Raw genomic sequence first — 27,217 nt, forward strand, 5'->3', positions numbered from 1 at the left:
AGCCCGGAGCCGAGGGGCGGGAGGGAGATGGGAGGGGAGCGCAGGGGAGCGGGGGAAGGGAGGCGGGAGGCGGGAGGCGCGCGGCGGCGCGGAGCCGGGCGCGGGCGCAGGGGCGGGAGCGGGAGCCGGAGCCCGAGCCGGGGGCGGGGCCGGCCGGGGCGGGGCCGGCGGGTGGGCGGGCGGGCGGCGAGCGCCCGGGGAGCGCGCCCGGGGAGCGCGGAGGGAGGAGCGAGGGGAGCGCGGGCAGCCGCTCGCCCCCGCCCCCGCGCCGCCCGCGCGCAACAGTTCCCCCAAAGTTGCCGCGCGGGAGGCGGGCGCGCCCGGGCGGCCGAGGGGCGGGCGGCGGGCCGGGGACGCGGCGGCGCGGCCGGGCGCGGGCAGTGCCGGCGGGCGGCGGCGGCATGGGCACCCGGCAGACCAAGGGCAGCCTGGCGGAGAGAGCCAGCCCCGGCGCGGCGCCCGTCCCCCGCCGCGAGCGGCCCGACTTCTGGGCGTCGCTGCTGCTGCGCGCCGGGGACAAGGCGGGGCGCGCGGGCGCCGGCGCGGGGCTGCCCCCCTATCACCGGCGCGTCGGCATGGTCCAGGAGCTGCTGCGGATGGTGCGCCAGGGCCGGCGGGAGGAGGCGGGGACGCTGCTGCAGCACCTGCGCCAGGTGAGCGCGGGCAGGGGGCGCGGGGGGCGCGCCGGCCCCGGGAGCGCCCCGCCCCTTGCCGAGCAGGCCCGGAGCGCCGAGGGCACCGCCCAGGGCCCCCCTCTCGCGGGGATGGAGCGGGTCTGGCAGCAGGTGCCTCGGCGCTCCCGCTGAATTTGAGGCCTCGCGGGGCGGGGCGGGGCGGGGGAAGGCTGGCCCGGTGAGGCCCGGCCGAGGGGGACCTGTTGGAATAACGTCCCCGCTTCTCTCCTCCACGGGCAGAGAGGGAGGCCGGTCCCAAGGATGGTCGGTGGGAGCGGGTGCGGGGACGGATGCCTGGTCTGCGCCAAGGCGCTTTCCTTCCTCTCTACCCGCTGGCCGTCACCAGGGGTCCTCAAGGAATGCGCAGTTGTCAGTTTTCCCCTGGGGGAGTCCAAGGGCGCAGCCCCGGGACTGGTGAGGCGCCGGCCCCCAGGTCATTTGGCCACCGGGAGGCATCCTGGATTACGGGTGAGGCGGGAGACAGCGTTGATCTCCCCTGGCTTACTTTGACAGGTGCTCAGCCAGGAGTCCCTGCTGAACAGTAGAGAGAAAGGAGAGGGGGGCTGGCTTGGTTTCCCGTGTGAGTAACCTGGTGCAGGAACTTCGGGAGGCGGCCAGTACTCTGCCTTCAGCCTGTTCCTGTCCCTGCCCCATTGGTTGGGGACTGACTTTGCAGATCTGGCCAGGCCCCTTTGCTTTGGGGCTGTCCTGGGCGGCCGCTGTCATCCACCTCTCTGGCTGGTTTTCCACCCGCTTTCTTGTGAGGGAGGGGGGCCCCCCTGTTCCATGGATTTTGTTGAGTGAGTGAGAGAGAGGCAGGAGTGTATACGTCCCCCATCACCAAGTTGTCTTGGACCAGCTTTGGGGGGTGGGGGTGGGTGACAGAGTCCAGGCCCCGAGGTATTCTCCATCGGTGGTGGAGTCCAGTGCGGATCAGGGAGCAGGAGACCTCAGGTGGCCTTTCTGAAGTTTTTCCATCACTAATGAAAGAGGGTGTAGGAGTGCCTTCCTTCTAGGAGCTTTCAAAATCGAATGAGATGCACGTCCCTTGTGGATTTTATACCCCCCGCCCCCACCCCGCCACACACACCTTTTATATCTGGTTTACCCTGGAGTATGTTCCCAAGATGTGCACTGCACAGGGAGAAGGAAGCAGAGGCTTGGGGACTTGGGGAGACTCGGAGCTTCTGCTCTTGCCTTAACTTTTCCAAACAGCATCCAGAATGATGCCTGAGATAGTGCCGGATCTCTAGGTTTCCTCTCTGGATTGAATCATTAAGGAAAGATGACATTACACGCAGCGTAACTTCGGCAGTGTGTGTTTGTCCTTCAAAAATTGGAAACCAGCGTATGGCCTCTGTGGAAGCTCGTTCGCTTCCAAACAGAATAATTGATTTTCCAGACCTTCGTAGCTCATTCGCACACCAGACAGTAAGAAGGTTCTGCTGACCACAGGCTATTCCCCCAGCACTGGGGTGGGTGCTTCAGGGGGTCCAGAAAGAAGAGGGGAGAGGGCTGACAGGCGGGGGTCGAGACAAGCCCCTGCTTAGAAGGTAAAAGAACCAAGTAAAGCCAGCATTCTCGACGGCCGTTCGGGCAGGGCCCGGCAGGAGTTGGCAGACATCTTGGGCTCCTCCAGTCCCCCTGAAACGGACTGTGATTCCACCTCCTGAAGCTGAACTTCTCCCTGGTTTTTGGAGAGTCACAGGGTTCTTGAGACAGGGAGCATTTCCCGAGACACGTTGGTCTTGTGTGTGGCCTGACACCCTTCTTCGTGGCAGGATTGACAGGGCTGATGGGGGCCAGGACGGGGTCAATCAGACTTGCCCCTTTTCTGTGACAGCACTAGAATAACTTGCCTCCCAGCTTACGTGGCCCAGGCTCCCTTGACCTCTGGCTTGTGGCTGAGGTCTGCACGTCTCTCCCGAGCCAGTGATGGGCTTGCCCTAGGGGCCTGGAGCGCTGCCCCGTCGCCTGGAACGTGTCCAGATCAGGGCTCCTCCAAGAATTGGCCACGGGCCCTGGGCAGTGCGAGAGGGGAGCACGCCAGGTGGCCAGATGTCAGAGAGGTGGTGTTCTAGGATCCTGAGGCTGGTTAGAGGAATTTTGAGCTGGATCTGTGCTGTGCACCTACGTGGCTCTTTCTCCCGAATTGTGTTTTCCTTCCCAGTTTGCTCCTCTCGTCTGGAGGTAGTGATGTGCAGAAAGGGAATGAGCAGTCACTGAGAGATAGGGAAACACCCAGGGCCTCACCAGGGGGCGGACCAGGTGAGCCTCTCTAGGGACACAGCGGGCCCAGACAGGTGAGTGCCGTGCTCAGAGTGCTGCATCTTGCAGGTGTGTGGACCCAGACCCCCAGGGCAGGGGTAGATGAATAGGAAAGGTAGGAAGCAACAGTAGCCAGGGCAGTAACAGCGCTGGGTTACTTATTTTGCGTGGTGCATTCTCCTGTGCTTGGAAACGTGTTTGGCTGCCGGGTTTGGGAATGCCCTGAGCGCTAGGGTCGGAGGGGGCTTAGCCTCCCGTCCTTGAGCATCCTGAGCGCCAGAAGAGCTCCGGACGCTCTTCCCAGACTAATGCACCAGACGTGCAATCTTGTGAGAATTCCCGAGGGTTCACAGACCCCAAGTTCAAGATTTGCTCCAGTCTGGTAACCCCCCCGCCGCCACCACCACCACCACCACGTGACTTGCTAGAGGCTCAGGAATGCTGTTTCCATTCCTCAGGACCTCGCGTGGCAGTTTGTGGTGGCCGTTGGTGTCATTTCTTCTGAATGCCCCTCGTTCGCCGCTAAGATTTGCAGGGTAGTTTCCCTGATTGGAGACTCTCCTGCTAGTCCGTGCTTGGCACCTGTTGGAGAGGTGTCAGGAGGCTTTGCTTAATGGTCATGATCGTGAGCCGTGGCCCCTGGGGCTCAGGCAGGGTGCCTGAGTGGACCTGTTTCTTGAGGAGCAGTGTAATCGTGAGGGGAGCCTGGGGCCAAGGTTCAGCTCTGGCAGCTTGCCTTCCAGTCCTTAATCTGCTTTGACCTTGGACCCAGCAGATAACAGCTCTCTGAGCTGTATTTCCTCATTTCCCAAAGACTTATCTGGGGTCCTGAGCAGAGCAAACGCTACAAAGTATGTGGAATTGAGTCAGCTCTGCACGTTCTCACGGGCAGTGATAAGACACGAGAGAATCTGCCCAACTTTGGGTCTGGCCAGGCTACGGGCAGCGTCTTGGTATCCTTTCTCAGGCCAGGCCCAAAGAGCTTTCGGGTCTTGTCTACCTGGCCAGGGCTCAGCCTGGACCAAAAAAAGCTCCCTGCAAGTTCAGAAGCAGTGGGGGATGCGGGACTCATGGGGACAAAAGAAGAAGCCACCTATAGATAGAGGAGGCCATTCCTTTCCCCACCGCTGGATTCCATTCCTGCAGGATGTCTCCACTCTTTCCCCACGTGCCTCTCCTTAAGTCTTGGGCTCAGGCTTGCCATCTTTAAGGAGCCCTGGGGAAGAAGTACTTTTAGGCATAGAGAGAGGGCAAATGCAGCCCCTCCGAGTCCCACAGATGCAGACTGGCTCGTCGGCCGGCTTCGTGGAGCACTAGAATAAGGGGTCAGTTTCCCTAGGAGATGCCAGGCTGCAGTGGCCCACGTCCTCCTGTTCACCAGCCTCCCCGCTCTCTCATAAAGAGAATCCGACCGGATCAGTCCATTGCCACTCAGTATGGCGCAGCCCTACTGGGCAAAGCTGTTCCAGGGTTAGCCTGTCCAGCCCCATTCAGTGGTGTGGCTTCGCCATGAGCGCTGGATTCAGTCTGCTGTGGCCAGAGTGGCAGGGCTGACTTCCCTCTGTACCTGGGAGCATGAGCCATGTCAGCTAATGCAAAAAAAAAAAAAAAAAAGAAAAAGAAAAAGAAAAAAGAACAACTCCCCTCCCCCTGCCCGGGGCCAAGGGTAACTTGCTTCCTAGGGGGACTGAATAGTAGGCAAGCATTTAGAGGCTCCCTGGGGTCCTGGATACTAGGCAGGTGCTTCCTGGCTGGAGTCAGAAAGATGAAGAAAATAGCCTTGAAGGTCACCTTTTTCTTCTGACACCCCACCTGAGAAAATCTCTTTAGGTGAGCAGGTTGGAGGACACCGAACACGGAGGTCTCCCACCCTTGGCCTTGATCTTATTCTTCCCTGACTTGAAATGCATTTCCTTGTGTCCAATGAACGCTTCTTGCCTTTCCAAGGCCGCCCTCCGTGTCTGCCCTTGGCTCTGAGATTCACTTGCCTTTTCGGTCCTACCACAGTGGGTAGCGTTTAATCATCCGTACGCAGTTTCTCACCTGACACAGATTTTGTTTGTCAGACTAAGTCATATGCTTCCCGAGCGTGGAGACCCCACCATCTCCCCCACCCCGCCCCCGTTGTCCCTGGCATGATACTGAACACCCACAGGCCTATGACATTCTTCAGTAAGTCTGTGCACTGTGAAGATGTGCGTCCACATGTCACCACTGTCACGGTGTGTCCTCAGAAGGCTCGTGAATCCCCAGCCACAGCTGTGCATCTGGGGGCTTATTTATGAGAAGCATTAGTATGACCGTGAGATCTGACACGTTTGCTCTCTGTGTCATTGGATGCCTGGGAGCAGTGTCCGCGGGGCTTGGCTGTTCCTGGCGGCCTGCCAGGTGGTGGTGTTCTTGGAGAGAGGAGTGGCCCGCTGCCCGGCCTCCGTGGGCACCTTGGGGATCCCATCCTGCAGGTGCAGTCTGCAGCCTCTGCCGAGGTGGCCGCGAGGGGGGTGGGGGGTGGGGGGAGAGCCTGGCCTCCACATTCCCGATCGGCTGCTTGTGCTGAATCATGTTCGTTTCACCCACAAAGAGAAACCTTCCTTTTTTAAAATCCGCCGCTCTCTGACTGGGCTGGGCACAGGCATTTCCAGTAATAAAGGTGCGGGAGGTATCCAATGCCGGGGACTGCTTTGCTGGTTTGCAAGGCCAGGGACACGGTAGCCTCTGTATGGGCAGCCATGACCGCGGGGCTCGGGCCTGGGCCGGCTGTCCCGACTTCACATCTGGTGGGCTGGCGGCCTTCTTTCTGGAACACATGCCCACCTCCTCAGAGATGACCGGGATCTGCTTTGCTGTTTGTCTTCAGAGCTCCTGAAATACCCTGGGGTCCACGTATGGACACCCCTCCTTGGTGACCTGGGACACCCCCTGCCCCTTCCCCCAATGTCATTTCATTTCCGTGTGTGCTTCTCTCGGGCAGAGGCCATAGATCATATACTGGGCACAGTGGGTTTTCAAGAGATCCTTGTCGAATGGATTTTAAACTTCTTCTCGGGCATACTTCCCCGAGACCACTGCTCCTCTTTCTCAGCCACCAGCGTGGTCTGGCTCAGACTTCTGGAGTGTTTCCACCCCAAGCGCGGAGCCAGGTTATCCTTCCAGTAACCTGCAGAGTTGGTATTGTCCCCGCTCCCCATTCTCTGGGTGCCAGCAACTCCTGTGCACCCTGCACGCCCCCTGCAGGTGAGAGCCACCTGGCACAAGGGTCACCCAGGTGACCAGGGTCTTTTCTCTGGCTTCCCCACCGGGATGCTCAAGGGGTGGGGTCGACATCCCCACTTTAAGGAGGGGATCTCCGCCTGCCATTTCTCCCGCCCTTCCCCTCCAAGAGCAGCGCCGTGGGTGACCCTCAAGCAAAATCACACACACACACACACACACACACACACACACACAGCACACACACACACACACACACACACACACAGCCGCGTCCTGCACGAGCAGCCTGTTCTGATGAGGACGGTGACCTTGGAACACTCGGGGGGGGGGTAGTGTGGGCTCGCCACAGTGCCTCTTCTCCCCACCCCACCCACCAGCCCTGAGCAGGGCCCACGTGGCTCTCCGGGAGCATTTCCCAGCTTTTTTTTTTTTTTTTTAACTTTTATTAGCTCAAACTCCTGGCTGCCACAGCCATATGGAGTTCTGCTGATGGCTGCTGCTCAAAGGCATGTGGCATTTTGATGTTTCTAACTTGATCTTCACCAGCGTAGATGCAGGAGTCCGGCTGGGAGTGGGGGGTGTCTGAATGTGTTGCCTGGTAGAGAGGTGGCCTCCTCCAGGCTGCCCCCCACCCCTGCTCAGCCCTGCATGCCCACAACTAGTTTTCTGCTTCTCTCTGCATTTACACGTTTCTCTCTATGTCCCTTCCTTTCCTCGGGAGGGTTGGTGATGGTGGGGGGGGTGGGGGGAGAAGCAAACGCTTTGCCTCTTATTAGTCGGCCTGCTTTTGGTCAACTTCCCTCTGCGGCACACCCCAGCCTCCATGGAGAAAGGGGTCCAGCTCATTTCGGTCGCCTGCTTGGTGGGCCGGTGCCTTGGGCCGGAGAGTGGTCATTGGAGACACCCCTCCTGTCTGCACGTTGCTTTCCAGTCCACAAAGCGTTCTCCCTCGTTTCTTTTGCTCCTTAAATAGTCTTGGGAGGTTGGCAGGATATTGCTTACAGCGAAAAAAAAAAAAAGAATGGCGGGGGGGGTTTAATATTATGAAAGCACTGTATAATCATTGTAGTAAAATATGAAAAGGCAGATGAGCAAAAATAAGACAGCAGGAATGAATTCCTCTATTTCACAGTCGAGTGCCTGTTCTTCGAGGCACTCTTCTAGGCGCTGGGGAGGCAGCAGGCAGGCAAAAAGGAAAAGCAGTACTCATAATTGTTTCCCGGCCGCCTGGAGGGTTTGTGAGGACCCAAGAGGCGGGCGCTGAGCATTGGCCCAGAGAAAAGGGCTCCGCGGAGGTGGCTCCCTTCGCTGGCAACCGGGAGCCCTGGTTCCGGTCCCAGCTCAGACCGTACCGGGTGCCCCGCTCCTTCCCTTCTCTGGCCTCGGTTTCCCCATCTACAAAATGAAGGGGCGGTGTATGGTTGAAATGACCACTGAGGCTCTCTGCCATCGCTCAGGTTCCCGCAGGCTCCAGTGGTTTCACAAAGGCCCATTCATTCCCATCTGTGCCCAGTTATGTCTTCCAGGCCCTGAGCTGGATTCACATCCATGCCCTGAGGTCACTCCCTTGTCCCCAGCCAGTGGAAGAGCCGGGGACACGGGGAGGGGCTTCTAGAGGGAAACAGCCCCCTGGGGCTCTGGGGTTGACCCCTGCACAGCCCGCACACTGGCCACTGCAGAGGCCACCCTGTCGCGCACGCAGCAGCCCTTGCCGACTTACCTCCTCTGACGGAGGAGGGTGGTAGTCACACAGTGTCAAGGGCAAAAGCCGGGGCAGCGGACTTGCACACCGTCCTGTAGCTCCAGGCTGCGATTCGCGAGCAAAGACCCGTGTTCAGAGAGGCCTGCGTTGTCCTGTGAGCCCTTCACCCAGGGTGTCACGAAGGACAATGAGGCCTGTCTCCAGGCTTAGCCAGGCCCTGCGGGGACCTGCAGCCTGTGGAACTCCCTCAGACTCCCTCTCTTCCCCCTCTGCTCCCAGGAGGTCGCCTGGGCCCCTCTCACATCCGGCTCTCTCCTCTCCCTCCCGCAGGGCAGGCCTAGCTCAGTGTTCAAGATTCCGCTCCTTGGTGCCTCTCTCCTGCCCACAGAGACCCAGTCTCCCAGCCTGGGCAGAGCGGGGGTGGGGTAGGGGCCTTGTCCTCTCTGGCAAGCCCCCCCCCCACCCCTGCCCAGCCAAGCACCTGCTGCTACCTGGCCACACTAGTACGTGGTTCTTTCATTCCGCAGACACTCCTGGCACCTGTGGGGTGGGGTGGGTGGCCCCTGGAAGGAGTGGGCAAAGCAGGGTCCGCCCCGGTGCTTGTTTTTAGCGGAATCAGAGGGGCCGCTGGTTCTGTAGACGGGCGGCGAGTGGGTGTAGGGCCAGCCGTAGCGGGTCACATTCCCGCTCTGCCATTGACTCTGGCCACAGACGCGGAGAGGTTGGGCTGGGCAGAGAGCCAGGGAAGTGGCCGTAGGGGATGGCGGGGGGGAGTGAGGGGGGGTGGCATTCGCAGGTGCAGGGCACGCGGCACAGGCTAGCTGCTTTGCAAACTCCTTTTCCCCCACAGGGCTTCTGGGTGGACACAGGCACTGAGCCTGGAGGCTGCAGGAAGCCAACCTCCCTCTCCTCCTCCCCTGCCCCGAAGGACCCCTCCCAGCAGCCCTGGTGCTTGGGTCTGGCCCTCTCTGGTGCATACCTCCCTCCAGGCCCTTAGCCTAGGCTCCCCAAGAGCATCCCAGTGCCTCACTGGGAGCTCTGACTCTCTTTTTCCCCTCCAGGGACCCCCCCCCCCCCCGTCCACACACAGCTGCTTCCCCCCCAGAGCCACCGGCTGCCCAAGGAGGCTTGCAGGACACCCCTCTCCCACTGAAGGCCACCAGGCAGGGGTGCGACCCCCGGGGGAGACTGGAAGCCCTCCCCACTCAAGCACGGCAACCACCTGCAGGGAGCCCGGGACTCGTACCCGGCGAAGCAGCAGTCTGTGACCACCCGCCCTCCCCACCCCTCCTCCACAGCCCCTGCTGCCCTTAGTTCTGTCCATGCAGCCACCGCCTCCGGATGCTTTGGGCTCAGGCCCCACATGGAGAGCCGGGAGTGGGGCAGGATTCCCTCCCACGGTGCTGGGGGCAGACAGAGACCGGGAGAGTCCACCCCTGTCCCCCCCGCCAGATGTCAACCCGGCTGGTCCCAGCACACCCAGCAGACCCACCCCCAGCGTGCAGAGCACCCTGAGGGTTGGAGGGGGGGGTGGGCGGGTACAGGAGATGTGGGTGCTGCTCAGGAGAGAATGCTCTGTGGTCAGCTGGGAGGCCGTTCAGGCTTCCTTGGCCCCGGAGGAGTCCCAGCCCGGAACACAATGCGTCTTTCTGATTTTCACTCCTGGCAAATGGTCAGACTGCCCAGCCCATAGCTCTGCACCCATAGCGCAGAGACAGGACCAGGGCTCGCATCCCTCTGCCGCCCACGCGGGGCCGCCTCGCCCAGCCCAGCCCAGGCTGTCCTGACAATGACACCACCCACTAACGGTGCCTGACTCTGCTCCCCTCCCCATCCTCAGACGCTGCTCAAGCCGGCCATCCTGGGGGGGACAAGGAGGGTGTCCTCTGTCCTCTTTGCACCTGCCAGGGCCCAGGTGTTGAAGATGCCACCTCCAGCATCATACAGTAAACTCAGTGTGACTCTGACGTATTTGCCGAGATTGGCTTGTGATCTCTTAGGGCTCCTGATGTCCTTCCCGTGGGGCTGTCACTTTCTCCCTAGGTAGGTGAGTGAACAAGAGAAAGCAAGGGCTACAGAGGAAGGAGCATGGGAGGGGGCTCTAGGCCCGCCTGGTACCAGCTGCTGGGCCAGTCCTCTGGCCTTTTGATCGGCCACTTGACCATCTTGCCTACCGTGGTCTCATCGGCTCACTCCTGGCTGTGGTCCTGGGTCCCAGCCACCAGAGAACAGGGAGGGCTGGGGTTTGAATGTCCTTAGAGCTCCAAGGGGGCTTGGCTCTGCTCCTTCCCGGCTCCCTGGAGGAATTGGATGGAGAGAAGGGGCTCCTGTGGTTCCTTTCAGTGAGGAAGCCTGCTGCAGTCAGAGCTGAGATGCTCTGTGGGAGTGCAGGCCCAGAGGGGAGTCGTGGCCTGCACAGGATCCCACAAGACTGGGCCCAGGTCCCTGCCTCCCAAGGCCCTCTCACACCCCGTGATCCCTGGAGAAACAGCGGGGGCCTGTGTGTGTCCCAGGGAATAACCCTGGGACTCATGGCTCTGGGTCCCATCCTCAAGGGCAGGACGAGGGAAGGGCTCTGGGCCTCTTCGTGGGGCAGGAACCCTGGCCGTCCCCGTACCCTTGTATGAACTGGCAGGAGCAAAGGGGTGGGGAAGCCAGACCTCCAGGGAGGGGAAGGGTGGGGAGTGCCGTTCCTCCGAGCACATTCTCTAAGCGGGCTCCAGGCTCCGAGCTGCCAGCACAGAGCCTGAAGCGGGGCTCGAACCCTCAAATAGTGAGATCGTAACCTGAGCGGAAGTTGGACGCTTAACCGACTGAGCCACCCAGGTGCCCCCGTGACAGTTTTTTTTGTTCATTTGTTTTTTACAGTGAGATCGGAGGGACTGACAGCACAGAATCCGCTTTGGATCCTCTGTCTCCCTCTGTCTGTGCCCCTCCCCCCACATACTCCCTCTCTTTCTCTCAAAAATAAATAAACATTAAAAAATAAATAAGGATGTGGAGACCGTGGCGGCCCAGGCTATGGTGAGCTCACGGGGGAGGAAGCAGGGAGCAGACCACGACCTGAAGACAAAGAAGGTGGTCGTGAGCTCACTGCCCCCCGCGTTAGGGCCACACCTCTGCTCCCGGTCAGCCTGAGGAAACCCCGGGGCTTTGGAGGTGTGGAGGCCATTCAGTGAATCCAGGTGGGCCAGGGATGCCTCGTCCCCTTTGGTTCCTCTCCGTGAGATGCAGGGCAGCTCCGTGCCCCTGCAGGGCCTTTTCGGTTAGCACAGCCACAGTCAGGTCCTGGCGAGTTCAGGCCCACCCAGACACCCATGCCCTGCACGGCTGCACTTGGCCGCCTCGACGAAAGTGCACACAGTTCAGCTGAGGCCAGTCAGGATCCTCGCCCCTTTCCCGCTCCTCTCCTCGGAACAGCCTTCCCAGATCACCTAAGGCAGGGAATGTTAAAATGTCAGCCAGCACATGATTTCTGCCTCTGAGCCAGATGCTCACCCTCTTCTTCCTAAATCGGGGCGGTAGAGCAGTTGGGCATCTTCTGTAAGGTTCTGGCTCAACATTCCTGCCTCTCAAAGGGTGTCAGACAGAATCAGAAACATCCTGAGCGGGAGCACCGAGGGTCAAGCAGGGACATCACCGTGTCCCTTCCTCGCTGCCCTTCCCACGGGCTCCGGCCCCTCCTATTTCCAAGGATCCAGGAATTCCCCTCCAGCTTCCCAGACTGTTTTTCCATTCCCGCCTCTGCTAGCTCGAGGGAAATAAGGTCTGGATCCTTCCCACCCCCTGCAAGTACCCCCCGCCCCCCACAACTCCAGATGAAATCAGTTCATTCGATCTGATTTCTCCTCCGCGGTGCCAGTCTTCCAAATTTTGTGTTGTTCTCAACCGCAGACCTGTATCTCCCACTTCCTCTGGAATTGTGGAGTTTGGGGGTGAAAACACTCGTGAGCAGGACGCTTGCCCCTTGGGGTTTCCAGACCACCGCTGGCCCGGAGACCGTCAGGAGTGTGGAGGGCTACGGCTCTTAGATATGGAAACTCAGACACAAAAGGTTCCAAGTTACCCGTTCCGAGAACTCCCGTCCCTCCAGAATTCACCTGCTGGTGGAGAATCCATCCCATGGGACGAGAAGGATGGAAACGCTTTTGGTAGGACACCTCTCAAAGAGAAGACCCAGAAGTGGGCACCTGGGGGTATAGGGAACATAGGCGAGGTGGAGACGGCCAGGCCCAAAAAGGAGAGGGGTTTGGGGATGGAAGTAGAGAAACTGTTTTAGAAAACTAGCCCGGGGCGCCTGGGTGGCTCAGTCGGTTAAGCCTCCAACTTCAGCTCAGGTCATGATCTCATGGTTTGTGAGTTCAAGCCCCGCGTCGGGCTCTGTGCTGATGGCTCAGAGCCTGGAGCCTGCTGAGAATTCTGTGTCTCCCTCTCTCTCTGCCCCTCCCCTGCTCACAATGTCTCTCTCTCTCTCAAAAATAAACATTAAAAAATTAAAAAAAAAAAACAAAAAACAACTAGCCAGAGGTTGGTCAGGAAGCCCAAAGGAGCGAGGGCAGACAACTGGGAACTTGAGAGCAGGTGTTCTAGCACGGCACTCTGACGTCCCACCCAGCCGTGATCTTGAGGAAGGAGGGCCACCAGGGGAGATCTTGCAGGCAGGATGCAGGGAGGCTGGGGTGGAAGGAGAGGCCCAGGACCCTGGTGGAAAGCTCTGAGGCTTCACTGGCCCTCTCACCTCACCCGCCCCCACCTCCACCTGCACCCCTCCCTCCTGGTCCCTCAAAGTGGTGGACAAATCAGACAAAGCCCCCCCCTTCCTTTGCAGTCTCTAAGTCTCGCTGATTCCCTCTTGCGGCTGCTGCTGGTGGCCCTGTTCCTGTCGTCTGTGGGGACAACGAGGTCCTGAGGAGCAGGGCCTTAGGATGGGGAAGATTCCATCTGGCCCGGGAGCCCTCGGAGAGCACATCTGTGGCTCCCTTGCTAGGCCCCCTCCTGCCTTCCCCGCTGCCCAGAGAATGGCGCACAGCTCCTTAGCGATACGCCGTCGACCTCAAAGATTCTAAATTGAAAAGTCTTGGGGGAATTGGCTGATTCTGGAGGTGCTGACAGGGACAAGGCCACGGACGCTGGGAATCTCCTCCTCTTCCTCCCTCCTTGCCACTTCCTGCTTGAGGGTGGGAGTGAGCTGGGTCAGGCTGGATCCCTGCTCCAGTGTGACTCATCCCTGCTCACCCAGATCCCCGGAAGCTTTGCCTAGGCCTTGCCTCCGACCTGGAGATTTTAAAGTGGTAAAAGACCCTCTGTTTGTTGGGACAGTTACTTTTATGTGTCATCTTGGCTGGGCCACAGTACCCACTTTTGGTCAAACCCAAGTCTGCATGTCACCGCAAATGGACGGTTAGATGAGACTAACGTTTAAATCAGTGGACTCCGGGGGCGCCTGGGTGGCTCAGTGGGTTAAGCATCCAACTTCAGTTCAGGTCATGATCTCATGGCTCATGAGTTCGAGCCCCACGTTGGGCACTGGGCTGACAGCTCAGAGCCTGGAGCCTGTTTCGGATTCTGTGTCTCCCTCTCTCTCTCTGCTCCTCGTGCGCTCTCTCTCTCCTTCTCAGAAATAAACATAAATAAATCAGTAGACTTTGAGTAAAGCGGATGCCCTCCAGAAAGTCGGTGGGCCTTGTCCAATCAGTTGAAGACCTTGAGAGAAAAGGCTGGAATTCTGCCTCCAGATCGCCTTCAAACTCAAGACTGCAAAATCCACTCTTTCCTGGGTCCTCAGCGTCCCAGCCTACCCTACAGACTTCAGACTTGCCAGATCTCACGAGGCAGTTCCTTCTCTCTCTCTCTCTCTCATATGCAAACACATACACTATTGGTTCTGTTTCTCTGGAGAACCCTGACTAGTACCCTTGTCCTCTATGAACTGGGGGCTGGAGAGAAGGAGTTAGAAACTTCTGGGGACTCTGGGGCCCTCCTGTCCCCGCTGCTCGCTCACTGTGTGAGACAACCGTCCACACCTCAGCTTCTCACTCCGAGAAATGGGCTGTTTGTGTCCTACTTGGAAAGCAGGTTGTTAGGAGCCAGAAGGAGCCTGTAAGTCACTCCTCCACCTCTTTGCCATTACCTACAGTTCCCTTGACCATGGACCAAAGCTTTCATCTGAAACAAACAAAACTTACCCCAGTGAGGACAAATGCATCCCCCGGAAAGCATAAACAACTCATGCAGACTATTTCCCAAGCAGAGGGATCAGGAGGGTGCTGGGACTGATGACAAATTGCCGAGAATCCGTGGAATGTAGAAGCCAGGGGACCTCAGGGACCCTCTGGCCCCAGCCTTTCTGTAGAGTCCCAGCCCCACAAGACGCACTGGGAGTGGGGGAGGGGCTCGGCAACCAAGTTTGGGAAGCAGTGCAAATGCCAGCACCCTTCCCGAAGTCCTGAAGCACAGTAGCCAAAGCGTCCGACAGGAGAAAAGAAATCGCTGTTTGTTGAATTCCTTGTGTTCCAAGCCTCTGATGGGCCGCTCTCTCCTACTTTCTGCTCGCTCTTTAGGAGGAATGAGCCAGTGCCATCTGCATTTGTAGGTGACATTGCTGCCGCGCGCAGGGGATGATTTACTCGGAGCCACACCGTTACTTGGGGCCCAACCCTGGACAGGGACCCGGTGGTCCCCTGTCCCACCCCGAGCAGAGTCTAGGTGGAGATGTGACCACAGGGGAGCAGACCAGACCCACCTCAGGCCCGCTACACCCTTTCCGCTGACTTTCTATCTTTCTAAAGAGAAAGTATCTTTGTGCTATTTATTTGTTGCCATTGCCGTTCCTTGGACTTTAATTCAGTGACACTTGGCAACAGCCAGGCATCTGTTTCCAGGGGACTGTTTCATGCAAAGAGTGTCCTTTTGAAAGACTTCGAAGATAACACACAAATCACATGCAGCAGCCATAAAGCCCTGCGCCTGGGGAAGCTGCTGACCAGTCCCTGCACCCTGGTGGGGAGGGCAGTTGCAGCAGCCCAAGCACTTGTCACAATTAAGGAGGGCCGGCCTGCCCGGATGCTGGCTTCAAAACCCTGCGGGGGGCCAGGTGGCCTAAGAAGAGCAGGAGAGTGGCCAGCCACCCCCCCCCCCAGGGGACACAGCACCCTGAGATGGGACCAGAGAACCTCACTCCTTGCCCCACGCCCCTCGGCCAGGCCGGCAAGTTGGGCCAGGGGCACGCACGCACACACACACACACACACACACACACACCACATATACATATACACACATACATACACACATCCCACATGCATATACATATACACACATATATACACGTGTATATGTACAAACACAGACTACTTGTGGGTGCTTGGCTTTTCTTAATTGCTATTTAATATATTGAAGTGGAGGGGTGCCTGGGTGGCTCCATCGGTTAAGCATCTGGTTTGGGCTCAGGTCATGATCTCACGGTTCATGGGTTTGAGCCCCGAGGCGAGCTCTGTGCTGACAGTGCGGAGCCTGCTGGGGATTCTCTCCCTCCCTCTCTCTCTCTGCCCCTCCCACACACCCATGTTCTCTCTCTCTCTCAAAGTAAATAAACTTTAGATAGATAGATAGATAGATAGATCGATCATGGGCCACCAAGAGGTGGATGTTTAACCAACTGAGCCACCCAGGCACCCCTGAAGTGGAAATTTTAAAGCCTACCATTTCACTAAGATTTTATGGTTAACATACAAATACCATTATTCTGCTGATGAGTCTAGTAAATTTAACCATTGCTTTTAAGGCTGTGGGGCTTATAACTTCAGTAACTAAACTTCTTTAGATATCTGAGTGATTTTACTGATTTAACATACCCAGCTTTCTTAAGTTGATAAGTAGCCTTCCTATAAGAAGCAGGACTTTCCCAAGTTCCTAAACAGTTCTTAAAATTTAACAGATGAAGCTTATAAATAGGGCGACTATCAACTTCTCCTAAACATTTTGAGTGGGCTTCATGCCCAGCGTGGGGCTCAAACTCACGACCTTGAGATCAAGAGTTGCACACTCTACCGACCTGAGCCAGCCAGGTGCCCCAAAGATAGAAGGTGGGGTTTTTTTTAGGTTTTAGTTGTTTTTTGGTTTGAGGTGGTTGTTGTTCTGTTCTGTTTTGTTTTGTTTGTAGGCTCTAGGCCCAAAGTGGGGCTTGAACTCAATACACTTGGACCCCAAGATAAAGAGTCCACCAACTGAGCCTGCTAGGCACCCCATGAGTTCTCTTCAGCATTTCAAAACTGTGGCAAACTCCGCCTAATCCTCTCTCAGCATTCCGCTGGAAATCATAAGCCTGAAGGCAATTACTCAATTACCCGTTTTAAATTGGAATTGCAAGGCTAATCTGTTAGGTACTCTAATATACCTAATTCTCTTAAACATTACAGATGTGTGAAACGCCAGATGCGTGTATTCCTAAATTTATCTGAGCTTGATTTGCTTCAGTATCTCAGGGCTTCATTCAACCCTTTCTGGGTGAAGGACACTTTGTTGCCACGGAAACGGTTTTACTGTTCAGGGCGCGGGAGCCTGGGGTCTGGTTGCTTGAACCTCGCACCTGCACCTAGGCGGTGGTGGTCTGAACCCCATTGTTCCCTCTCTCTCCAGCACCCTCCCCCTCCCCACCCCCAAACCCCACCTCCTCCTCTCTCTTGGATCCTATTGTTTCGCACTTCCTACCCTGGTAGGGTCAAAGGATCGCTTCACGGATTTCTACTTAGTGCTCCAGCCTTTCAGAGCTCCTCCCCCTACCCCCCCCCCCATTCTTCCTGTCCTCAGGGCAGCTATCTAGAACTCCTCCTGTGGGGCACACACTCTCACACCATCGGCTCCTTGGCTCCCAGATCTTCCCTCCAGGAGGGGTCAACGCCAACGACAAGAATCACAGGGAATCAGAAGGAAGATTCCTTAGCAGTTACCTTCCCTCATAGTACAGAAACCCGCTACAGCAGCGCTGAGTGATTATCTTTCTGCTGCTTGCATACTTCCAATGACTGTGAGCTCATCACCTGTTTTTTTTAAATTGCGGTAAAGTAGACATAACATAGAATTCACCATTTTAGGGGCGTCTGGCTGGCTCAGTCAGGGGAGCATGTGATTCTTGATCTCGGGGTTGTGGGTTCGAGCCCCACACTGGGTAGAGAGATTACGTAAAAATAAAATCTTCTAGGGGCTCCTGGGTGGCTGAGTCGGTTAAGCATCCGACTCTTGACTCGGGCTCAGGTCCTGATGTCACGGTTCATGAGTTCCAGCCCTGCCTCGGGCTCTGTGCTGACTGCAAGGAGCCTGCCTGGGGCTCTGTCTCCCTCTCTCTGCCCCTCCCCTGCTCTCTCTCTGTCAAAATAAATAAAGATGAATTTAAATTAATAAATAAAATCTTTTTGAAAAATTCACAGTTTTAACCACATTTAGACGTACAGTTCAGTGGCATTAAGTGGCATTCACTTCATCGTGCAACTATCCCCTTCATCCGTCTCCAGAACGTTTTCATCTTTCCCAACTGAAATTCAGTTCCCACTAAACAACACGGCCCCATCCCCCTCCTCCCAGCTCCTGACAGCCACCCTTCTTCTACTTTGTGTGTCCATGAACTTGACTCCTCTAGGGACCTCACATGGGTGGAATCGTAGTCTTAGTCCTTGTGGGTCTGTCTTATCCCCACCCAGCAGAGTGGGCATAGGGTTCCCCACGGTGCGGGGGCCATCAGAATCTCCTTCGCCTCTTGTTTTGAAACGTTCTTTCTCATAGTGAGCTGGGAATCATCTCAGGGCAGGCGGTCCTCTGGGAAGCATTTCTCACCAGCCAGTCCCACCTCCTTGGGGGGCAGATAGCAAAGGGAAGGGTGCAGGGGGGGCGGGATACAGGTACCCAGAGAGGACCCAGGCTGGTAGAAACAAACGTAGGTTTCTTTTTTTTTTTTTTTTTTGATGTTTATTTATTTTTGAGACAGAGACAGACGGAGCATGAGCAGGGGAGGGGCAGAGAGAGAGAGAGGGAGACACAGAATCTGAAGCAGGCTCTAGGTTCCTAGGTGTCAGCCCAGAGCCCGACGCGGAGCTCGAACTCACGGACCGCGAGATCGTGACCTGAGCCGAAGTCGGACGCTTAGCCAACTGAGCCGCGCCCCTAGACAAAGTAGATTTCTGATGGCAGTGGCCCTTGGTCGCCCACGGCTGGAGGAGAGGAGGGGTCCCAGTCCACTTGCCCTCCTTGGCGCATCCCCCGGGGAAAATGCCACCTCTGTTTTGGTTGGGTGTATTAATTTCCCAGAGCCGCCATAACAAGGGATCAGCAGCCCGGGGGGCTTAGAACGGCGGAAGTGTATTCTCTTACGGTTCTGGAGGCCAGACGTCCAAATTAAGTTGTTGGCAGGGCCGCGTGCCCCGACTGCTTATGCCTTGGTGTCACCTCCTTATAAGGACACCTGTCATTGGATTTAGAGCCCACCTGGATGATCCAGGATGATCCGTTACTTAACCACATCTGCAAAGACCCTTTTATCAAGGGAGATAGCGCTCCCGGAGTTCCGGGGACTAGGCACCACAGTTTGGGTGTCCAGTATCCTGCACCCCTTTCTGTGGTGTGGACATCCACCCCCCAGTGGCCCCCTCCATTCCCTGGGGGGCTTTTAAGACTCCTTCCTGCTTCCTCGGAGACTTGTCGGCCTGGCCTCCGGTGAGCCGCTGCCTGGAGTCCTCACCAGACCCCCCTCTCTGGCTCCTCTCCCCGGGGCTGCTTTTCTCTCCTGGCACCTGCCAGTTCTCTTCCCTCCCCCCCTCCTCCTGGGAATCCCCAGGAAGGCCAGCCTGAATGTCACAGGGGAGGGGACAGAAGTTGAGTCAGCCTGTATTCCCCAGTCGGTGCCCACCCCCTCAGGAAGAGCTGCCTCTGATGTTCCAGGGCCGGGAGGGGAGAGAGAAGCCCGGGCTGCTTCCTGCCCGCCCTCCGGACTCTAATTAATCCCCCTCTGGTGGACTGTGTTTGATTACAACCTCATTAAGTAGCTTTGCACATTCAGGCTCTGGCGGCTTCCAGATTGAAGCTGTCTGCCTTGGCTGGTTTCTACGCAGAGCCTGCGGCCTGCCGCCTTCCTCCTTCCCCTGCTCTGTTGTCGCAGAAACCGTGGAGTCATGCCTGGAGGGGAGAGACCACGCTCATTTCCCGTGGGGCCTTCCTTCTGGGGATGAGTTTCAAACCTCAATCTGAAAGGGAAGGGGGTGGCTGCGGGTTTAAAATAGCGTGTGCCTGGCGGCCTCCTGTGCGGCTTCCCCCAGCCTTCCCCTAAAATCCCTAAGAAGACATGCCAAAAAAAGATGAAAAACACTGAAAACAGAGACAGGTGGACAGTCTGGGAGGAACCTCCCGTCTTCCTGCAGCAGCGCTGGCTCCCAGCTTCCCCTCAGGAATCTGAGGCCTCAGTGTGAGAACTCCATTAATCAGGAAGTCAGGCAGCTGCCTCTTTCCCCTCCAGCAAGCGGCAGGCCAGGCGGGTGATTTGGGGATAGAAAGAGTGCTGCTTACCCCCTCCCCTCCGAGCCCTCCTCCCCTGTGCTGCTTCTGCATTCGGAGAAAGCAACGCAAGGCCCAGGAGGCCACCACCTCCAGACCGGAAGTGCAGTATGGCCGCCGGGGCTGGGAAAGTCCTGGGATGCGGACACCACGGTGGATGTTCATGGAGGCCGTCAAGGGCCCAGGCTGTGGGGGTGGGTGAGGATGTCCCTTCCCAAGGTCAGAGTCGCCTTGGCTCGGTGTCCCAGGCCTGGCCCCTAGCTGGCTTCTTCAGCAAGCCAGAGCCGGACGAGGTGGACTCCGTTCTTACCCAGGAAGCAGCCATGGGACAAGGTCATGACTCTGGTCCCCGATTGCAACGTGTGGGCGCAGTTTTCCACCGACACGCAATTCTCAGACACCAGCTGGGTGCCCTGGAACTCAACTCCATTCTGGCCCCGTTTACCTGGAGGGAGCATCAGAGCCCAAGGGTGAAGGGCGCTCAGCCCTACAAGACTGCGCCCGACCCCCACTTCAGAGGCCAAGTCAAAGTCCAGGTTGTCACTCGTGCTGTGACCCATGGGCTACAGGCTGGAGGTTCCCACTGATGAAGTTTTGGGGTGATGGTGGGGGGCGGGATCTGGAGCCGACAGCCAAGAAAGAATTCTTGAAGACGTCTTTGGTGCAAAAAGGTGATTTTATCGGGGCGCCTGGGTGGCTCAGTCGGTTACGCGGCCGACTTCGGCTCAGGTCACGATCTCGCGGTCCGTGAGTTCGAGCCCCGCGTCGGGCTCTGTGCTGACAGCTCAGAGCCTGGAGCCTGTTTCAGATTCTGTGTCTCCCTCTGACCCTTCCCTGTTCATGCTGTCTCTCCCTGTCTCAAAAATAAATAAAACGTTAAAAAAAATTTTTTTAAAAAGGTGATTTTATTAAAGCACGGGGACAGGCCCCGTGGACAGGAAGAGCTGCATGGGGTCGTGACGGGCAACTCGTTATATACCCTCCAGTTGGGAGAGGTCAGGGATGGAGTAAGTCTCGAAGGAACTTTGGGAGCAAGGCTTCCAGGACCTTGAGTGGCCAGCTGCTGTTAGGAAAACACCATTTATTACCGTTTAATAAAGCCTCAAGTCGTGAGACCCTTCGGGTGTATATTGGGGGACCATAAGCTTGGAGTACGATTGCCAGCATATATCTTGGGGCAGTTGAGAGAGAGGAGGTTTCCAAAGGAATTTTTGTATGTTAAAGTAAGCTTGCAGGTTCCTGGGGGGGGTCAGGAAAATGTTAAGCCAAGATTCCGTTTTGGCCCTAGCAAAGTGTCATCATCAAGGCAGCTGAGCTCCTAGAGGAGGTCGCTGCCTGTTTCAAGGACTCGTCAGTGGGCTGAAGGCAATAAGGGAGTTTAAGTTTTCATGTGTCTTAGTCGCCCACATCGCCATGGCAAGCACTTGAACCCCTTTGTTCTTGGGCAGCCAGGAGTGTCTGAGGAATATCCCATAGATGCCACCTGCAGGGGTTGTGGGGGGGGGGGGGGTTGCCGTTAGCCTGTACTCTGCCCTAGCTTGCCCTACACTCCCTCATCACCACAATCCTCTCCTGGGGTTCATTGAACTTGCCAGAGCAGCTCACAGGACTCGGGAAAGCAGTTTACTTACTAGTTATTAAAGGATGTAACTCAGGAACCGCCACATGGAAGAGAGGGCAAGGTGTGGGGGAAGGAGTCAGAGCTTCCCTGCAGATGATCTCACTCTCCCCTGTGTCCTCGCGTCCCGAACCCGTCTCTCCAAACCCCATCTGAGGATTTTGTGGAGGATTCATCACACAGTCATGACTGATGAAATCATTGGCCACTGGCGACTAACCCAACCTCCAGCCCCTACCCCTCTCCAGAGGGCAGGGAGGTGGGACCGAAAGTTCCAACCCACTAATCACCGGCTGCTGGACTGCTCTCGGGGCAACCAGCCCCCTTCATTAGGTGATCCTGGGGGGCTGTCCCAAAGTCACCTCATTAACACGACACGAGACACTTCTGTCACCCTCATCATGTAGGAAATTCCAAGGGTTTTAGGAGCTCTGTGCCAGAAATGGGGACGAAGACCAAATATATATTTCTTTAGTTAAGTAAGTAAGTAATTAATTAATTTTTGAGAGAGGGAGAGGGAATCCCAAGCAGGATCTGCACTGTCAGCATAGAGCCCGACGTGGGGCTCAAACTCACAAACCTTGAACCGAAATCAAGAGTCAGATGCTCAACCTACTGAGCCACCCAGGTGCGCCCCCAAATATATATTATAAGTTACGACAAATCACAGTATCACCACTAGACAGATGATAGACGTGGGTCTCACTAGATCGTGCCTCTTTGCAGGATCGTGCCTTTTCCCCAAGTGGGGAAAAGAAAAAACACAGGTGTAGGATAAATCAATGCCGCGGAAGCTGACCCCTGACCTCCAAAAACGATCTACAGCAGGATCCGGAAGAAGTGAACTTTGTGGGGAAAGAACAAAATGCCGCACAAAGAGGCCAAGCTGAAACGGGGGGGGGGGGGGGGGGGGGGAACCAGAGGGTGAGATGAAAAGGAGATTCATGAGAAAAATAAGAATCGGAGGGAAATGCTAGCCCACTTGCCGTCCTTCCTGGAGAGACTAAAAGTAGACTCAGAACATGAGATCAAGGATGAGGACGAGGAAGGCAAACTTGAGACACTCTGAGAGAATGTTATGGAAAGGACATGAAAAAGGTAAGATCAGGGGCCCCCTGCTGGCTCAGTTGGTAGAGCCTGCGACTCTTGATCTCGAGGTTGTGAGTTCGAGCCCCACGTTGGGGGTAGAGATGACTTAAAATCCTTGGGGCTCCTGGGTGGCTCAGTTGGGTAGGCATCTGACTTTGGCTCGGGTCGTGATCTCTCGGTTCGTGGGTTCGAGCCCCGCATCGGGCTCTGTGCCAACAGCTCAGAGCCTGGAGCCTGCTTTGGATTCTGGGTCTCCCTCTCTCTCTGCCCCTCCCCCACTCATTCTCTCTCTCTCTCTCTCTCTCTCTCTCTCTCTCTCTCTCTCAACGTTTATTTATTTTTTGGGACAGAGAGAGACAGAGCATGAACGGGGGAGGGGCAGAGAGAGAGGGAGACACAGAATCGGAAACAGGCTCCAGGCTCCGAGCCATCAGCCCAGAGCCTGACGCGGGGCTCGAACTCACGGACCGCGAGATCGTGACCTGGCTGAAGTCGGACGCCTAACCGACTGCGCCACCCAGGCGCCCCGACTCTCTCTCTCTCTCAAAAATATTTAAATTTTTTTAAATAAATAAAAGATAAAAAATAAAAATAAAATCCTTTAAAAAAATAAAAGTGACAATCACAAGAGACTGAGAGCCACCGTCGGTTTTCCTGATGAAAAGAACAGGTTGAGAAAAGGTTGGTGTTTGTAGATGGAAAGATGGACACAGTGGCAAAAAATTTTAGTAACCAAATGTGACAGAAAAAAAAAAAATGGCCAGATGCGCATGCCCCCTCCTCCTCCTGAGCCCTCCTCCCACCTCCAGAAGGTGTCTGTGTTTGCCTTCCTAGGTCTTTCCTTACGTTGTTGGGAACTACGCAGAACATAAAAAGTACCGTCTTAACCATTTTCTTTTTTTTTTTTTTTGAATTTTTTTTTTTTAACGTTTATTTATTTTTGAGACAGAGAGAGACAGAGCATGAACGGGGGAGGGGTAGAGAGAGAGGGAGACACAGAATCGGAAGCAGGCTCCAGGTTCTGAGCTGTCAGCCCAGAGCCCGACGCGGGGCTCGAACCCACGGACCGCGGGATCATGACCTGAGCCGAAGTCGGACGTTTAACCGACTGAGCCACCCAGGCACCCCCCGTCTTAACCACTTTCAAAGGTCGGTATTGGTGGGTGCATTCACATTGTTGTGCAATCCCATCTCCAGAACTCTCTCGTCTTGCAAAGCTGAGACTCTGTACCCGTTAAACACTAACTCCTCAATCCTTGTCCCCCCAGCCCACGGCGGCCACCTACTTTCTGTCTCTGTGAATTTGATGGCTCTCAAAACCTCATGTAAGTGGGACTATCCTTTTGTGATCGGCCTATTTCACTTAGCATAATATCCTCAACGTTCATCCATGGTGTAGCACATGTGGGGTTTCATTCCTTTTCATGACTGAATAATATTCCATCGTTGTATATACACACTTTGGTTCTCCACCCGTCTGTTGGTGGTCACTTGGGTTGTTACCACCTTTTGGTTATTGCAAATAATGCTGCAGGTGTGCAAATGTTGGCTTGAGTCCCCGCTTTCAGTTCTTCGGGGGCATATATGGTAATTCTATTTTTAATTAAAAAAAATGTTTTTAATGTTTATTTGTTTTTGAGAGAGAGAGAGACCGTGAGCTGGGGAGGGGCAGAGAGAGAGGGAGACACAGAATCTGAAACAGGCTCCAGGCTCCGAGCTGTCAGCACAGAGCCCGACATGGGGCTGGAACTCACGGACTGCGAGGTCATGACCTGAGCCGAAGTCAGACGCCTAACCGACTGAGCCACCCAGGCGCCCGTCTACTTTTAATTTTTTGAGGAAATGCCATTCTCTTTTCCACAGTGACTGTGCCGTTTCACCTTCTCATCAGCAAGCACAGGGTTTCCCGTTTCTTCCCGTGTTTGCTAAGACTTGCTACTTTCTGGTTGGGGAGCGGGTTGGTCAGCCAGAGAAGTTAAGTCGATTTGTGTCAGGAAGGGAAGCCTGAGAGGGTTGGCAGGGTGGAGATGAGACACTGAGGAACAGTTGGGGTCACAGGAGAGGTACCACGAAAGGATTTTTGGAGTCTTAAAGGGGATCACAGAGGGATGCCCCTTTGGTGACTTGGAGACATGGTTATAAAGATACCAGTTGTTGGGGCTCCTGGGTGGCCCAGTCAGTTAAGCGCCCTACTTTGGCTCAGGTCATGATCTCACGGTTCGTGAGTTCAAGCCCCGCACAGAGCCCGTTTCAGATCCTCTGCCCCCGCTCCCGCCTCCCCCCTCTCTGCTCAAAAATAAACATTAAAAAGATTATCTCTCTCTTGTCCTCTGCCCCTCTGCCCTTCTCACACTCTCTCTCTAAAATAAAAAACTTAAAAAAAAAAAAGACCTAGTCTCTTAGCGAGGTTAATGTTTGTAATAGTGGTGTTGTCTACAATCACCGTACTGTGTATTAAATCTCCCAGACTTACTCATCTACTGGTTGCTAGTATATACCCTTAAACCACATGTCTCACCCCCAGCCCCTGGTAACCACCATTATACTCTGTGTGTTTGAGTTTGGTCCTTTCTAGATTCCACATAGAAGTGAGATCATGCAGTATTTGTTTTCCTGTCTGACTTATCTCCCTTAGCATAATGCCCTCAAGGTCCTTCCCTGTGGTCGCAGATGGCAGGATTTCCTTTTTTCTTAATGGCTGAATAGTATTCCAGTGTGTGTGTGTGTGTGTGTGTGTGTGTGTGTACCACATCTTTATCGATTCAGCCAACACTTAGGTTGTTCCCACCTCTTGGCTATTGTGAATAATGCAATGAACATGCGAATGCGTGTAACTCATCAATGGTCTGTTTTCGTCTCCTTTGTATATATCCCCAGAAGTGGGATTCCTGGATTGCACGGTAGTTCTATTTTGAATGTTTTGGGGAAACTTTATGCCCTTTAAAATTATTGAGGACCTCAAAAAGAGATTTTCTTTATGTGGGTTATACCTAGCAGATGCTAGTCACCATATTAGAAATCAGACAAGGGGCGCCTGGGTGGCTCAGTTGGTTTAAGCATCTGACTTCGGCTCAGGTCGAAGTCCGTCTCCAGCTCTGTGCTGACAGCTCAGAGCCTGGAGCCGGCTTCGAATTCTGTGTCTCCCTCTCTCTCTGCCCCTCCCCCACTCATGCTCTGTCTCTGTCTCTGTCTCTCTCTCTCAAATAAATGTTAAACAAAAAAAAAAAAAGAAGTCAAACAAAAGTGTTTTAAAGATTTATATATTCATTTCGGGGCACCTGGCAGACTCAATTGGTAGAACGTGTGACTCTTGATCTCAGGGTCGTGAGTTCAAGCCCCTCACTGGGTGTAGAGTTTACTTAAAAAAAAAGAGAGAGAGAGATTGGGGCACCTGGGTGGCTCAGCCGGTTAATCACTCCACTCTTGGTTTTTGGCTCAGGTCATGACCTCATGGTTCATGGGTTTGAGCCCCATGTCGGGCTCCGTGCTTGGGATTCTCTCTCCCTCTCTCTCTCTGCCCCTTCCCTGCTCACTCACTCGCTCTCTCAGCATACATAATTTTTAAAAAACTTAATAAAAATTAAAAAGATTTATTTATTCATTCTTTTCAAATTAATAATCTCACATGTGCAGGAAATAAATTTTTACAAAAATGGCTACATTTTTCAAACGAAAAACACTTCAGTGAGGGACGTGGCATTGTTTTACAGGTTTTCGAATCTCTGTAACGCGTGGCTTGACAGAAGATAGCTGGAATCTCATACCTGCTGCTTCTGCATTCGGTCTCTTGCAGCGGCTTGTCGGGGTTGAAGTCTGCAAAGAAAATCTAGGTCACGCTGACATGTCATTAGAAAAGAGGATCTCGCAGAGCCCCTGAACGGGACTATAGACCGCACTTGGAGAAATGCCCGTCTTCGCGGATCTCTGCTCACTTTTTGGAAAGCCATACCCCTACCCCTAACCTCAGGTCCATCACCTGTCTTCCTACGGGAACGAGTCCCCAAACCTGGTTCTTCAAGCTCAAGTACCATGGGGCCCCCACTTACACGAGATGGAGTGTGCCAGCCACTGGCCACCTTGGTCCCCTGCTGGTGACACTCTCCAAGCAAAGCTGCCTACGGCAGTGACCCAGGGACACCCGCTGATGTCCCCAAGCTTTCTGATAAGGAACCCTGCTTGCCCAGTTCCTAGAGATGCCGCTGTTTAGACCATAGCGAGGAAGCTGTTTTCCTTACTGCCTGGTACTTTGCAAGGCAGACCAGCCCCTCCAAGTCCAAGGCTGTGCCCGGGGTGGCCTGGAGGAGCCCCGTGTGGATTTGGGTCTTTTCCCCGTGCACGCAGCAGGCACCGCTTACCTCCCACCTCATCCCTTCCCGAGAGCCTCCTAACGTCGGAGGCCCCTGTTGGGCAGCATCAGTGGGGCCATCAGAGCAAAGCTGTGACACAGTCGTCCCCCATGAATTAGCCTCGGAGAGCGGGGTGGGGAGGACAGCTAGGAGCCCAGAAATATCCTCAAGCAGCTCAAGCATTCGCGGGCCTAGATGGGGTCGAAACAAAGAAATAACAGCAATAAAATGTGCAGCCGCCCTTGTCCAGCCCCCATCTGGTTTTCCGGGTTGCAGCTTCTCATAACCCGCAGCCCTGGGACCTTCAGGAGCCCCACCCCGGCTGCAGTTCACGGGGAGGGCTGTGGCATGACCCACAGTTACCCAAAGCACAGTGAGCAGGGCAGGGCCGAGCAGGACCACGTCTGCCTTCCTGGGGAGACCCTCCTCTCCTCCCCCTGGGCGCCCCCCTCCCAAGCAACAGCTAAACAAGTCCAGACAACAGCAGCCCCCACCGCTGGAGCCACCGTCAGCAGGCTGGGTGCCCAGAGTGACCACGAGGGGTTCTGGGAGGAACAATTTGCACCTCCCCAGACCTGCTCCAGCCTCCGGGGTTAACAACGAGGGTTTTCTTGGTCCTCCCCGGATGGCAGGGCCGGAAGGAGTGCAAGAGCCCGGGCAGTCAACCAGTCCAGGGTTTTCAGACTTGGCTTTGGCAACAGAACTACTTTGGGGGGTTGTTTGTGTTCCTGTAGTTTCTAACTGAAGGGTGGCCTGCTCTGTCGAGAGC

General features: G+C 55.7%; 1 protein-coding gene across 1 annotated transcript in view; it reads left to right on the plus strand.

Annotated features, from left to right (window-relative positions):
- The first annotated feature begins 376 nt into the window (after window positions 1–376).
- The window catches only part of LRRC75A (leucine rich repeat containing 75A), a 46,189-nt gene continuing 19,348 nt past the window's right edge, over window positions 377–27,217 (plus strand). The window contains exon 1 of the mRNA XM_047833552.1: window positions 377–653. Coding sequence (XP_047689508.1) covers window positions 402–653 — 252 coding nt within the window. The 5' untranslated portion in view covers window positions 377–401. The remainder of the gene's footprint in view (window positions 654–27,217) is intronic.

Source organism: Prionailurus viverrinus, chromosome E1 (assembly GCF_022837055.1).
Source record: "Prionailurus viverrinus isolate Anna chromosome E1, UM_Priviv_1.0, whole genome shotgun sequence".
Classification (NCBI taxonomy): domain Eukaryota; kingdom Metazoa; phylum Chordata; class Mammalia; order Carnivora; family Felidae; genus Prionailurus; species Prionailurus viverrinus.